Below are 15419 nucleotides of genomic sequence, written 5' to 3'. Positions count from 1 at the left end.
GCAGCACCCAACAAGACCTTGGCAGTGAGGCCGAAGCAGCCACGGGGCTCCACGATCTTCTCCAGCACGTGGCACTTGATGCCTGCTGTGCTCACGTACTCGTACACCACGCCATGCTCCAGGTGCACGTTGTCCACCGTCAGGCTGACCACAGCGCTATCCTCGTGCAGGCTCAGCTGGGGACCCAGGGACAGCAGGGGGAAGGCTGGAAGCCAGAGGGACAGGCAACCCTGAAGAGGGGGCACCACCCCACACCAAGCCAGCCTCCTGACCCAGCACCGCAGATGGCTTGTGTTGGACGGATGGGGGGACTAAAGTGCTGCAGCTCTGTCCATTTTTGCCAGCCCGCTATCATTCACCTCTTGTTCTAGAAGATTTTCCTTCTAGGAATCTACCCTTGAGCCCCTTTCTCAGTCTATGTGGCTCAGAAAAGGGCCCCCCCCAACCATACCCTCCCCCAGAGGCAAAGGCCTGGCCAATCAGCATGTTTGATTTCCTCTATTCATAGTGATTGGTTCAGGAGTGAGCATGTGACCCAAGCTGAGTCAATGAGAGTAAAGTCTGGCACTTTTGTTGGATCTACAAAGAGAAGGGGACATTCTCTTTTTCAACTGGATTCCAAGTTACTCGAGCCACCAGGTGGGAAAAACAGCATGTAAGAGGGAAACCAACACAGAGGGAGCAGAGCTGAGAACTGGAGAAAAAGAAAGAGCCTCCTCCCTATATAAAGTGCTGGATTGAGCCAGACCTGAAGCTTGTTGACCCTACTCAGACCTTTTAGTTTGCTGAGCCAATGTTTTTATGTAGCTCAGTTTCAGTTCTGATTAATATGGGCCCAGAGAGGCTGTGACTCCTCAGAGCCACACAGCTAGGTAGTGATGTATCTAAGGAGAAAGTAGACACTTTATTGGAGTGAACTGCTTTCCTCCCCACCTGCTCCAAAGAGGACCTCTCAACACACACCCCATCACTCTTTCTCCCCTCACCCTCATACTGTGTCGCCACTTGTCAGTTTTTTCGTTCTTTTGTTCATTGTCTGGCTCCTCTCACATCAGTGTCCTGAGGGCAGGGACCCTGTCTGCCTTGCTCACTCGTGTCTCCCCAGCTCCTAGAACAGAACCTGGCACATAGTAGGTGCTTCTACTTGTTGAACAGAAGAGTAGAAACCGCCAGCTCCTCTCAGCATGGTTTATGGTCATCATCAGGGGTCGCCCACATGTTGGGGAAGGAGGGCCACAGCCCTCTCCTCTCAGAGGGGCACAAACTGAGCTCACAGCTGCCAGCTGGCCTCTCCCCCCTCCCCATCAGCCTGTCCCCTTTAGGACCCCTCTGCCAGGATGTGGGTGTTTCAGCAGTGCGGGACAGCTCCCCAGCCAACCCCATAAACCCTGGTTCTTTGTTGACCCCAAAGTCAGCAGCCAGGAGCCCAGAGCTGTTGGACACAGAGGCACCCAAAGCCCCTGGTCTACCCATGGCGTCTGCCCCCACCCCCAGCCCAGCAGAAGTACGGGGCAGAGTCCAGAGAAGCAACCGGAGAGGAGGGGCTACTATTCAAACTACAAGTATTCACTCAGCGCCTACTATGCGCCAGGCACAGTTCAAGGCTCGGAGCATACAGCAAGGAATAAAACAAACAAAATCCCTGCCCTCAGGGAGCTTACGCTAGTGGGGAAAACAGAGAAAAGCAATAAATAACTGTATATGTCAACTAATACACATGGTGAAGAAAAATATAACAGGATAAGGAGACACTGAGGGACAGAAAGGGCTTATTTAATTACAGCACTCAAGGTGGCCTCTCTGAGGAGGTGACATTTGAGCAGAGAGCTGAGTGAGGTGAGGAGCATGAGGTAAGAAGTACTCAGGGGGAGAGCATTCCAGGCGGAGGGAACTGCAAGTGCAAAGGCCCTGGGGCAGGAGTCCATTTGGTATTTAAGAACAAGAGGTTGGAGTGGATGGAGCAGCGAGGACAAGTGGGAAAGTGACGAGAGGTGAGGCTGGGGAGCAAGGCTGGGCCTGGAAGACCATGACAAGGACTTGGTCTTTGCCCTGCATAGGGTGGAAGCCACTGGAAGGTTCTGTTCTATTTTTTGAGACTAGCCTATAGGAGGAGAGGTAAGGCAGGGCAGGGAGAAGAGTGAGCAGGCTACTACAATAGTCCTGGTGAGAAATGATGGTGGCTCGGACCAGGCAGCGATGGAGGTGGTGATTCTGGTTGCAAGGGGAAGGTACAGGCAATGAGCCTGGATGCTGGAAGCAAGGTGGCGGGATACAGGAGAAAGAACAGTCAGGGAGAACTCTGAGTTTGGGGCCTGAGAATCTGGAAGGATGGAGAGGGGACCCTGAGGGGAGCAACAGGCTTCAGAGGAAGGTCAGGAGTTCAATTTTGGCCATGATGCCTGTTAGACATCCGGGGATGTTAGGTAGAATGACAGGTCTGGGGGTCCAGGGCTGAGGCTGGGCAGAGAGAAAAACATGGGAGCTCGTGGTGGACAGAATAACAGCCCCTGGGGCTTCCTTGGTGGCGCAGTGGTTAAGAATCTGCCTGCCAATGCAGGGGACACAGGTTCGAGCCCTGGTCCAGGAAGATCCCACATGCTGTGGAGCAACCAAGCCCGTGCACCACAACTACTGAGCCTGCGCTCTAGAGTCCACGAGCCACAACTACTGAAGCCCGCGTGCCTAGAGCCCGTGCTCCACAACAAGAGAAGCCACCGCAATGAGAAGCCTGCGCAAAGCAATGAAGAGTAGCCCCCGCTCACCACAACTAGAGAAAGCCCGTGTGCAGCAACGAAGACCCAACACAGCCAAAAATAAAATAAATAAATTTATAAAACAAAACAAAACACTGCAACAAAATATTAAAAGAAAAAGAATAACAACCCCTAAAAAAATACCCACATCCCATCCCTGGGCCCCGTGCGTACGCTATGTTACCTGGCAAGGAGGAATTAGGGTTGCAGCTGCAAATAGGGTTGCTAATCAGCTGACTTTACAGTAAGATTATTCCAGATGATCCAGGTGAACCCAGTGTAATCACAAGGGTTCTTAAATGGGGAAGATGGAATCAGGAGAGTTAGAATTAGGGAGATGGCAGTGTGAGAAGGACGCAGGCCAACACTGCTGGCTCTGAAGATGGAGGAAGGGGGCCACGAGCCAAGCTTCTGGAACCTGAAACAGGCAAGTGAATGGATTCTCCCATAGAGCCACAGAAAGGAATGCAGCCCTGCTGACACCTTGATTATAGATAGCCTGGTGAGTCTCATTTCGGACTCCTGACCTCCAGAACTGTAACATAATAAATGTGTGTTGTTTTAAACCACCAGGTTTGCAGTACTTTGTTACAGCAGCAGTCAGAGACTAACACAGACCCATGGCGTCGAGACGGACTGGATGGGATGGGGAGGAGTGTGGACACAGAGGAGGACCCGGTCCCTGCTGGCATCTCCGTCACACGGCCCACCTGTCCTGTTACCTGAGTTGGACTGGTCTTCCTCTCGGGCCCCCTCGCCACTAGGGTCCTCGCTGGGGGCCTCCCGGGCCTCCTGGGCATCCTCGTGGGTGTGGTAGACCCACTGGTACAGGCCCTGTGCAGGGAGCAGAGTAAGAGGGGCGGCCACGACACCAGGAGCCCAGTGGGGAAGGGAAGGGGCCAAGGTGCACACTGTTCCCTAATTCCAAAGCTCAGGCTTTTAGCCTGTCGGCGACACCACCTTCAGAGAGCCCTCCCAGACTTCACTCTGGAACCTTCCTGAGGGACCTGCAGTCACACTCAGCCCTCACTGTCTATAGTCTATGCTCCACACAGAAGCCAGGGAAGGAGGAGCCTTAGAAAATGTAAGTCAGCTCCATGGGAGCAGAAACCTTGTCTCTCCCGTGGCCCCAGGGCCTCGAAACATGCCAGGCACACAGCAGGTGCTCAATAAACACTTATTAAATGAACCAATGAATTAGGATCACCCTCCACAGAACTCTGGTCCCCAACCCAAGTATAACATCAATTTTTTACCGCTGACATGACTATTTGCCCAACGTGCCCATGTGGTAAGAAAAGAGGGTCTTATCACACCCATTTCACAGCTGTGAAAACTGAGGCCATGAGGTTTAGGAAGCAGAGGGGTCCTAGAGCCCAAGCCCAGCTCAGCCCTGCCAGGTAGGCAGCCCCACCCCGCCCCACCTAAAACGCTGTGGTGCCTTCAGGCTTTTCCCCAGAGAAGGGAACGTGGTCCTCAGCCCCTACCCCAATGAGCAGGGCTTCCCTGATCCCCTTAGCTGCCGGGTGGCTCACCAGGGCCTCTTCTCGGCGGCTCCGGAAAGCCTGGAAGTGCTCCAGGACCTCTGGGGCTCCATCGTTCATCACGTTGTTGCCGTTGACCTTCAGGATGCACTGGCCAGCACAGAGGCCTGCGGCCGCAGCCTCAGAGCCTAAGGGGGACAAGAGTGCTCGAGGCTGGATGCCAGGCGGAGAGAGCCCGGGGCACTGCCAGGCAAGGGCAAGTAACCAGATGAACCTGTCCCCCACCCCACCCGCCACCCCAACTCCCCCAAACGCCACCTCCATCCCCCACACTCTGCAGCCACTCTCCACCCCATGCATTCCCATTTTGCAGAAGAAGAGACTGAGGTTCAGAGAAGTAGCAGCTAGCCCAAGGTCACGCAGCAAGGGAGGCTGGACTTGAACCCAGAAACGTTTCACTCTAGAGCTTCATCTCCTTTAAAGTCCCACTACAGCCCATGATACTGGGGCCAGGATCAGTCCCATTTTGCAGACAGGGAAACAGAGGCTCGGAGAGGCAAAGTGACTCTCTCAAGGTCACGTGCCTAGGATAAGGCAGGTTTCAAACCCAGGTCTACCAGACTCTAAGGGCATGTTTTCTCAGCTATACCACAACTCACAAACTGCAGGGCTTGGACCCCAGGGTTTTGTGTGGTTAATATGAAGGGTCTAGAAATGCAAGTGAATGTCAAGCTTTGTACACAGGAAAACATCAGGCCTGCATGGTGTGACGGGCACAAGTACAGGCCTGGACCCCAGGAGCCTGGATTCAAATTCTGGCTCTGTCATTGACCAACTGTGTGACCTCAGGCAAGTTCCATAACCTCTCTGTGCCTTGGCTGCCTCATCTGTAAAATGAAGACACTAATAATATCTACTCATAGGGTTCTTGAGAGATTCGGTGAGTTGAAACATGTTAAACATTTACCCCGTGCCTGGCTCTTAGTAAGGACTCAAGAAATATCAGCTGTCTTACTATTTTTGCCTAGTTTGCCTACAAACACCTCTTCTGCTCTAAGGCAGGGTTTCTCACCTCAACACTACTGACATTCTGGGCTGCATAATTCTCTGTTGTGGGGAGCTGTCCTGAGCACTGTAGGATGTTTAGCACCATCCCTGGTCTCTACCCATGAGATGCCAGTAGCGCCCGCACCCCAAGTTATAACAACCAAAGATGTCTCCAGACATTGTCAGATGTCTCTGGAGAGTGAAACTGCTCCCAGTTGAGAACCACTGCTTTAGGGATAAATAAAATTAAAACTTACTTTAAGATATTAACAAATTCTCAGTAGCTTTCTATTGTGACGTGCATGTTCGATCAAGACATATTAAAAGTACAACTATGACCACAAGAGTGGGCAACGAATGTTTAAACTTTAAAAATGGGGCCCTCAGATGCAAAGAGGGCTGGGAACTCCGTATCTCAGGTCAGTTTGGTTTCATCTCCTAGACAGAGTAACCTCTTAAACAGCACACAAGGAGAAGGCAGTAAGAAATCAGAGGTCTCAAACTGCTGGCCTATGGGCTGGATCTATCTGGCCACAGAAGTGTGGCCAAAATTCCTATTTCTGGTTTCTTTAAAAAAATCAAATCTGGCAGGAGGAGGTACACATTCCTGCCTGGCAATGAGTTTCAGCTGAAGAAAAACTGCCCTTTTTTGAGTGAACATGTATTTTTCTCACTTTGCCATAGTCCTCACCACTCCCTAGTGCCTTCCTTTTAGTTGCCCATTTGTAATGCCTGACCCCCCTCCACAAGCATTTGCAAGCCTTGGCTTCAAGCAAAGAAGGTAAGTGCTAATGGTGCACTAAGAGGCACAGGCCTGGAGGTAATGGTTTGGGCGCCTCTGAACTCCTTCCACACACACACAGACCCACCTCCCAAAGCTCCCCTCTCCACCTCTTAGGCTCCCGCTCACCTCTCCCCACAGCATAGACGTACGGCGGGGCAGCTCCACGGACCTGGAAGCACAGAGCCTCTGGACGATCGGGGACTTTGATGATCCTGTACCAAGCAAAAGCAGCCATAAGGTAAAGCAGTACCGCTCCCGACAGCCCAAGGGGCCAACCCTGGGAGCCCCTGCCCCCCAGGCTTTTGGGAAATCAAACCCCAAATAGCAGCAGCACCACGCTGTCCAAATGTATCGAGAAACCTCGTCTAACCAAAGCCCACGGCAGCAGGACCTTTGATTGATCAGAACCAGCTGGCCCACCCTTGGAGATTCAGCCCATGCACAGGAATTCCCAATCACCCTCCTACCCCTCTCCATCATTCTCTTGGTGAGAGGAGGCCTCGTGGCAGCCAGACCAGCACCTTGGCCAGTGAACATTTTACTCAATAATCACAGATTTGGGAGAGTGACAACTGACCCAGCACATCTTGGTGCTGACTCTAGAAAAATGCCCACGTGTCGCCCACAGAGCATGATTTGAAAGCCCAGGTATTGGCCATTCTGCAGTGGGTCACCAGGGCAGAGTGGGCAACACCTGCCCAGGGTCATACAGCAGGTGTCATTAATCCAGGGGCTTCCCTACCAAGGGCGTGCCCCCTACATTGGGCCTTGGATCGTCCCCACCTGCCAGATAAAGTCTTCTTGAGAGCCTGTTCTCAAACCCCAGGTATTTCTGGAACTTGAAGCAGGAACGTTCCACCTTGGTGATTTCTGCCACTTCTACATACCAACCAAACTATCAATCATTTTCCTTAAATTGACATGTCTTTTTACTGAAATAATCCTATTTAAAACTTTCCATCACTCTCATCAATAGAAAACAGAGAGCACCTGCCTTAAATAGAAGGGAGAAGTGAAAACCAAATCCACAGGTTATAAAATAGAAAATGCTTCTCCCTGTACCTATATCTGGTACCCGACCACTTCCCACCACCCCACCATTCGTTCCTTATTGAACGAATAAATGCTAAGCTGCTGCCACCATTGCCATGCAGGGCTGGGCCACCAGCCTCCTTACCACTTCCCCTGCTTCTACCTCTGCCCCTGACAATCTAGTCTCCACCTGCAGCCAGAGAGATTCGGCCAGAACCTACATCAGATCATGCCGCCCCTCTGCTCAGAACCTTCCAGTGGTTCCATGGTCCTTACCATGGGCACAGGCCCTATAGGGCCTGGCTGACCTCACTGCCCACCCCTCTTTCTCATTCACTCTCTTCCAGCCCCATCAGCTTCCTCATTGTTCTCCAAACACACCAGCCACAGTTCCACCCCAGGGCCTTTGCACTCGCTGTTTCCTCTGCCTGGAACCCTCCTCCTCCGGAAGTCCCCTTGACTCGCTCCCTTACCTCCTTCAGGTCTTCACCTCAGTTCTCAGTGGCGTCTCCCTGACCACCACCCCTCCAGATGCCCATCTCCTGTCCCAGCTTTATATATTGGTCCACACTCACTACTACCTGAACTACCTGGCTCAGTATGTCTCTTACTTTTCTGCTTTGTTTTTGTCTGTCTCCTGCTCTACCCTCCAAACAGACTGAGATCTACGAGGGTAGAAATGAATCTATCCAGACGGGGCTGCATCCTCAGAGCCTGAAACACCAGTGGGCACAGAGCAGGCACTCGAACATCTGTCGACTGAACAGAGGCAGCAGCACTGTGTCACGTGCCTGCAGAAGGAGCCCGAACCACGGGGAAGCGGGACGGCTCGGGCCCCCACCAACACCCCTAGGACTCGGGCAACTCCTCAACCTGAGAGGAAGGTCACCGGACACCCCACCCGGGGGGACACTCACTCTTTGGCCTTGGTGGCTACCAGGAGGCGCAGCGGGCGGCGGGAGCAGAAGGCCTGGCTGAGGCTGGACTCCACCTCTGCGAACGGCCGCAGGAGCACCAGGTCCTCGTTGACCGAGTAGATCTTCCTCCCCACCTGCAGGCCGGCCATCTGGGCGGCGGTGGAGCGGGAGACAGGCACACCGGCTAACTGGCCCCCTCCCCTCCCTTCTCCTCCTCGCTAACGAGCCTTGAACGCATTCAGGCAGCACAGAGCCGGCACCAGGCACCAGGCACAACCAGCAGGAGCCCCCCAGGGCAACCCCGCTCCCCCCTGTGGTAAGCGGTTAGGGCGCTGGGGAGACCCGTTCTGGCCAACGAGCTATGGAGGGAGGCCTACAGGGGGCGCTAACGGGAAAGACGCTTTTCCCCTGAGGAGGAGCTGTCAGTCCGCCCGTGCTTCCCGCCCAGCCGAGTGAGGACACGAGGCATGGACCCGGGGCAGCCACCTTGTGACCACGAGGGCTTGGCCAGGAAAGTCAAAGAGGCATCGACCCCGAACCAAGACACAACCACCTCCTTCTCACTGCTTATGTTATTAAAGAAATGAAGCCCCACGGTTCCTGTCACTGTGAGGCCAGCATGTGGCTACTTGCAGCCATACACATTGGTAATCGCTACGAGGAAGCAACCAGAGGCCCTGGACAAAGCGGCAGGTGCCTCTCTCCCACCCACCTGAACACCCCCTGCGAACAGCTGAGAGGACCCGGGGCTGAATCCTTGGCTGTCCTCCTCCAGACCTTGTATCCATGTCACAGCAACCCTGGATATTTTTTCCATAATCGGAGCTGATTCAGACCCTCAGGTCGTTTTCATGCACCACCCCAAAAGGCCAGCAGAGGGAGCTGGTGGCACATGCTGGGAGGGCAGCCCCAAGCCGTGGGCTCTGCAGACAAGACCGCCCCACACTCAGTTTCCCCACCAGGGCAATGAACAAGGAGGGACCACTGACATCCCAGGGCTTTCTGAGCTGGCCTGCCTCAAGAAACGAGGAGAGATGCCCCACTTTCCCATCCGCACCCAGCCCAAGCCAGGGTGGCCCCTCTGAGCAGCCTCACCTCCGCCAGCGAGCCGCTCTGGACCGACTTCACCACCACGGCCTTGTTCTTCTCCTCGATGTCGAAGCCATAGTCGTCCTCCTGGGGCAGGATCTGAGGGTCCGAGGCAAGAGAGATGGTGAGGCAGGGAGGGGGGCCTGGAGCCAACCCCACCTTGGCCCCCATGGTGAGAACCGTGATCCTGCCAGCTCCTCGTGCCCCAGATCTACTCAGGGTACAGATTGGGGGGTGGGGTGCGGCAGGATGGATTTAAACACTAGCAGCACCCAGGACACGGAAGATGCTCAATACGTATCTGTCACGTGAAGACTCACCACTGGGCTTGTGCTTCAGCCTGGTGCTGACCACACGTATTTGTTTACTTTTCATTGCCTGTCTCCCCTTCCTCTCCCCAACCTGAGGACAGAGCCTCCTTATTTATGCACCACTGTCTCCCCATCTGCTGGCATACAGTAGGTGCTCAATAACAACTTACTGACTTAATGAATAAAATAGATCCAAAGGAATCCAGCCACCAAGAACTTGGGGACAGGAAGGGGGTTTAGGGAGGAGCCGTCCCTCCCCATCACAGGATGACAGGCAGGTTGGTGGGTTCGGGGGGGTCAGTGGTGGTGGGGATACAGGGAAATGCATTTATTCGTTCAATAAATATTTGCTGAGCTGCTGCCTATTATATGGGCCAGGTACTTTACTGTTCCAGAAACAGCACTGAACAAGACAGACGGTTCCTGTCCTCGTGCAGCTGACTATCTACTGGGGGAGACAGACTACAAACAAATAAAGAACTATAGAATGTGGTGCAGAGAGTGTATGTCGTTTGAATTAAAACAAATGACTTAAAGGGACAGGACGTGGTGTGGCAGCGGGGCCAGAGAAGGTGATATCTGAGCTGAGACCTGAATGAAGTGAGGAACAGAAGTTTATAAAGGGTGGAGAAAGTGCTTCAGGTGGAGGGCACAGCATGTGCAAAGGCCCTGAGTCAGGCTCCAAGGTACTGGAGGATAAGAAAGAAGATCAGGGTGGCTGGAGTGGCTGGGGTGGGTGGGATGAGGAAGGGGAGAGCACAGGAGATGAAGATGGAGAGGCATGACGAGTCTTGAAGGCCATGGTGAGAGACTGGATTTATCCTAAGTGTGATGGGGAGCACTGGAGGGCTTTGCTGTGCAATAAGTGGGAATTGGAACAGCAGCCCCCGTAAGTACTATAGGAAAGAAGTCAATGGAGCTGCCTTCCCATCCGGTGGACTTCGGCCTCAACTCTGGCAATGACAAGAGACCTAACCTCTCCAAGCCTCTCTCCCGGTTGCCTGCTGTGGGCCAGGCCTTAAGATGGAGGCTGCTGCTCACCAGTGGGAGAGAAACAGGATTCGGTGGGCTAGGCTAGTAAAATATCTGAACAGGCTGGTAAATGTTCTACCTTAACTGCAAGGCTATTTACAGCAACTGAACAAGGACAGGGTGACAGCCCAGAAGACACAAGGTTTTGGTGTGCAGGAGGAGTCATTTCAGGAGGCCATCCTCCCTGCACAAGGCTAGGCTGGGGTGTGGGGCAGACAAGGGGAGATGGGAAGGAAAAGAAAAGGAGCCCAGCGAGCCCAATCTCATCTGTCAAGAGGGTAGTCTGTCCAGTAAAGCAACCTGGCCTCTGGGCAGTGTTGCCAGCCACCACCTAGAATCCCCCATACTCTCGGGTATTCCAAGTTGACCTCAACTTCTCCAGCCATAACCTGAAGGCTGCCCAGTTCCCGGGCCTGCAGGCGGGTCTGGGAAGGAAGATGCGGCAGCACAGCTCTGCTCCTACCAGCAGGCGCTTGGCCAGAATGTTCTCCACCAGCTTGAAGTCGCTGCGAAGCTGTTTGTTCTTGCTGATGGTTCCCTCCATCTCCTCGTCTGCGTGGAAACGGAAGTACTGGGACTCATCCTTGAACTCGCTCTTCTCCAGCACTGTGAACCCACAGACATGCAAGCGCAAGGTCAGGCTCACACGGGAAGCTTTCAGGAGCACCTGCCAACTGGCAGCCACGGGCTGGAACCAGCCCCTGGACAAGTTTGGTTTGGCCAGCACGGTGCTCTTTTAAGTAAAATCCTGTGCCAATACTAACATATTAGGATATTCAACATAAAAGCCTGGCTTTCTGACTTCCCTTGAAAAATCTGAACTCACCCCACCTGCTATAAAGGCATATTACAAAGCCATGGTAACAAAACCTGTGTGGAACCACAGCAGAAGCAGATTAAAAGCCAGCAGAAGAGAACAGCAATCACATAAGAGGACACTGTTTATGGGAACTCAGCATGTGATGGATGATGAACGATCACGTGGCGTATTCCACAGATGGTACAGGGAAAACTGACTTACAGGAAAAAAAAATAAAACCGGATCCCTACCTCATACCATATATAACAATAAACTCCTTTTGGATTAAAGACCTAAATAGGAACAGAAAAGCTACAGCTCACCAAACAAAATGCAGGAGAATATCTCTGCCCTAGAGCAGAAAAGGAGTTCATATACAAGACCCCCCAAAAAGCACTATGATAAAATTAAAGACTTCCATTCAGTAGGAAGGCCATAGGCAGGCCGCAGATTCCAAACTAATTGTACTGTCTAAAACCAACAAAGAATAAATACCTAGAATATACAGGAAACTCCAACAAATCAACCAGAGAAAGCTGGGATACTCATAGATAAAAGGGCAAAGGATATGAATGGGCAATTAACATATGGGAAAATCTAAGCAGGCAGCAATTATATGAAAAGGAACTCTCCCTCACTGATAATCAGAAACAGACCACAGTGAAACCCTTTAGACCAGGGACTAACACACTCAGTCCCTGTGGGCCAAATGTGGCCCACTCCTGCTTTTTATAAATAAAGTTTTATTGGGACACAGCCACACCCATTTATTTACATATTGTCTGGGGATGCTTTGGGGCCACAATGACATGAATTAAATAATTGCAAGAGACTGTATGGTCCACAAAATCTAAAATATTTACTATCTGGGCTTTTACAGAAGAAGTCTTCTGACCTCTGTTCTAAGACAAGGCAGGAAAATGAATAAAAAGAACCAGTAACAATCAGCATGTGATGTGGTCCCTGTGGATTACAATTTAACTAAATACCTTCTCGTGCAGGGCACGCCGGGGATACAGGCTTAAGTTCACTTACTCTGCAGACAAAGAAGGACCTGCTGCACCCCTTTTAAAGATAGGAAGACTGAAGCCCAGAGGAGCTAAATAAACTGCCAAGGTCACAGAGCCCAGGTCCTCCTCTTCACCATACTGCCCAGCCTGGCCTGATAGATGGGGGCGAGGACAAATTAAATAAAGGGGAGAAATCGAGGCAGTCGTCTGAAGTCAGCAGGCCCCTGAAAGAAGGACAAGCAGCTGCCTTAGCTTCGCGATGTCCCCGCCATCCCCGAAGACCTTTGGTGACATGAAAAGCATCAGGAGCCCTTCCTTCCTGTCTCCTTCCTTTCCCGGGACCGCTAGCTGTTTGTGAGCATCGTTCTCAGGCCACCTCTATTACCTCCTTGGAGACAACAGACACACAAATTGCTGCTTACCCCAGAGCTGGGAGCCAGGCCCCAGGAGGCCGGCTGGCTTCCCCTCCACTGTAAACACGAGGCTAAAAGACTCAGGGAGTGGGAAGAGGAAGCACCGTGTTGTGTCTCGTGTCTCGGCTGAAATATGTGGGGAAACATCTGGAATCCTGGAGTCCGGGAGCTCAGCCAGGTGAGAGCCAACCACTCCCAACTTCCAGTCGAGGCCACTGGCCAGGCTTCGTGAGACGGGCACAGATCCACGTTCAAATCCCTGCCCGGCCCCTCCCAACTTCACGGCCATTTAGCCTCTCTGAGCCTCAGGTTCCTCATCTGTGGGGATAATAACAGCACCAACTTCCCGGGGTGGCTGCGAGGATTAAATGGTGAGCCTCAGTTTCCCTGTATGTGCCTAAGGCGCTGGACCGCTGGCCTCTGGGTCCCTCCCCGGGGACACCTCAGAGCCCCCGGAGCTCGGGTCGGACACCACGGGAGGCGCCACACAGGCCCCGCCCCACGCTCCACCCGGCACCCTAACCTGCATTCTGCAGTGGCCACAACCCTAGGATCTGGCCCTTTCCCCTTTCAGCCTATTTTTGAGTTCGTGGCAGGAACAAGGGAGCAAGGGCCACGCCCTGCAGTTTGTCTCCCTGAGCGACCCTGAGGGTGGTGATGTTGCCCGGGGTCACCCCCTCCACGATGTCCTCAGCCAGCCACCTTCCCGAAATAGTAGCTGGGGTGGACCCCTAATTACTCTCACCCACAAATGAGAGGCTCTGCCCAGCTGACGGGAGGTGGGGATGGAGCTGCGAGGGCCCCCCGCAGGGAACAGAGCGGCTTTCGGGAATGACCGAGGCTGCCGAGCTCCCGACCTGCCCCAGAGTGAGTCCCAACCCCACAGAGCTGTGGCCATGCTGAGCTCAGATGGGAAGGGAAAGACGGGGAAACTGAGGCTGGGGAGGAACAGGGCTTTGCCGGCAGTCCGCCGAGTCAGGCGCAGAACCGGGCCTGCCGGCTACGAGGCAGGGGGCAAATCCGATGACCTGTCACCCCAGGGGCGCCTCTCTCTCCCTGCTGAAGGGAGAGTAAATCCAGCAGCTAGACCAGGGGTAGAAAACTTGTTTTTCTAAATAAAGTTTTACTGGCTCCGAGCCACACCCACTTGTTTACACATCGCCTGTAGCTGCTTTTAGGCTACAGGGGCAGAGCTGGGCTGTGACAGAGACCTTGTGGCCTACAAGGACTAAGGTACTTACTGTCTGACCCTCTGCAGACAGAGTTTGCCAACCACTGAGCTGGAGCACAGAGCAGATGCCGGGAGGAGGAATGGCCAGAAGCCCTTCCCGAGTCTCAGGCCTCCGCGGCCACCACATGCATCCAAGCAGCGTTGTCCCTCCTCTGGACTATGACGGCCGCCTTCCCCCTGGCCTCCCTGCTTCCGCCCTCACCCTCACAGACGCTCTCCACAGGCAGCCAGAGGGGACCTGTAAGAAGCCCAGTCAGGCACGTCCTTCCCTGCTCAGAACCCTCCCGGGACGCCCACCTCACTGGAGTAAGAGCCAAAGTCCTCCTCACATGCTCGTAATAGTCCAGAAAATGTACTCATTTCACTGTCGTGTGATTCACACACGCACACACACGCACACACGCGCGTACAGGCACACGAGGGCAAGACTTGCATCTATCTTGTTCACCCCGGTCCCCGGAGCCTAGCACGGTGCCTGCACGCAGAAGGCACCCTCTGGAAGGCAGCGGGATGCACAAAGACGGAGGGGAGGTGTGGAATCAGCCTTGCAGGGACAGAGCGGCTCCAGGAAGAAAAGTGGATCTGAGCTGGTCCAGGGAGTGAGGAAAGAGAGGAGCTATTCTACCAGGTGGTCAGGTGACCTCGCTGGGGAGGCACGAATTGAGCAGGAACACTGAATAAGTGAGGGGGCGAGGCAGGGAGGGAGGGACACCCAGGCGAGAGAAACTGCAAGTGACAAGGCCCTGGGGAGTGTTCTGGAAACAGGAGAAAGGCTCCTCGGTGGGGCTTCAAAGTCCACTCGTCCCAAAAGGGTGGGAGCCTCAGGGCTCCCCCGGGGCCACAAGGACAGGCCACAGAGCTCAGTGGTTGACATGTGGCCTGAGACGCCAGCCTGCCTGGGTTCAAATCCCAGCCTCTCCTTGTCAGGTGACCTTGAGCAAGTGTCCCAGCTGCCTGAGCTTCCATTCCTCGTTTACAGACGGGGATGACATTCATACCAACATCAAAGGATCGATCGTCCCAAGGACGAAACTCATTACTACATGGAGAGTTCTTAGGAGGAGGCCAGGCACACAGAGTATCACTTCTGTGTTAACTGAAAATGGCATCAGTGGAACCATTTTCTCCCTCCCTCTCCCCAGCTTCCTGCCCCAGGACCATCTCGGACCGTCCGCCTCTCTCCCCTCTTAGGTGCTTCTCCCTGTGCGGGGAGGAGTGAGGCATCTGAGGGGCGAGGCCCCGCCCGGCCTCCTTCCTCTCATGCTCACAACCCGCCCGTCCTCTGTCCCCACGGACCCCTCTCCTCTCCTCTCCTCTCCTCCCCGGAAGCCCATGGGCCAGGTCCGCGTCGTCCACCCTCACTGCCCACCCTGGGAGGCCACATCCCATGAGGGAGGAAGGGCTTAGGAAGCCCATAGATTTGACCTCACATCCGGTCTGTTTTTTGCAGCCAATCTTTACCAGCCACCTTGGTCCCCACTGGCCACCTGAAGTGATGTCCCCATCAGTGCAGAACG

At 53.8% G+C, this 15419-nt stretch overlaps 1 protein-coding gene across 2 annotated transcripts in view; it reads right to left on the bottom strand.

Annotated features, from left to right (window-relative positions):
* The window catches only part of PREX1 (phosphatidylinositol-3,4,5-trisphosphate dependent Rac exchange factor 1), a 192537-nt gene that overhangs the window by 24621 nt on the left and 152497 nt on the right, over nucleotides 1-15419 (bottom strand). For both annotated transcript variants that reach the window (XM_061210224.1, XM_061210225.1), the window contains exons 16-22: nucleotides 10913-11055; nucleotides 9113-9205; nucleotides 8018-8166; nucleotides 6195-6280; nucleotides 4289-4425; nucleotides 3476-3587; nucleotides 18-205 (exon numbers count right to left, since the gene is read on the bottom strand). In XM_061210224.1, coding sequence (XP_061066207.1) covers nucleotides 18-205; nucleotides 3476-3587; nucleotides 4289-4425; nucleotides 6195-6280; nucleotides 8018-8166; nucleotides 9113-9205; nucleotides 10913-11055 — 908 coding nt within the window. The remainder of the gene's footprint in view (nucleotides 1-17; nucleotides 206-3475; nucleotides 3588-4288; nucleotides 4426-6194; nucleotides 6281-8017; nucleotides 8167-9112; nucleotides 9206-10912; nucleotides 11056-15419) is intronic.

This window comes from Eubalaena glacialis, chromosome 13, assembly GCF_028564815.1.
Source record: "Eubalaena glacialis isolate mEubGla1 chromosome 13, mEubGla1.1.hap2.+ XY, whole genome shotgun sequence".
Lineage (NCBI taxonomy): Eukaryota > Metazoa > Chordata > Mammalia > Artiodactyla > Balaenidae > Eubalaena > Eubalaena glacialis.
Note: the sequence above shows the minus strand (reverse complement) of the source record. Positions and strands in the feature narration are given on the sequence as shown.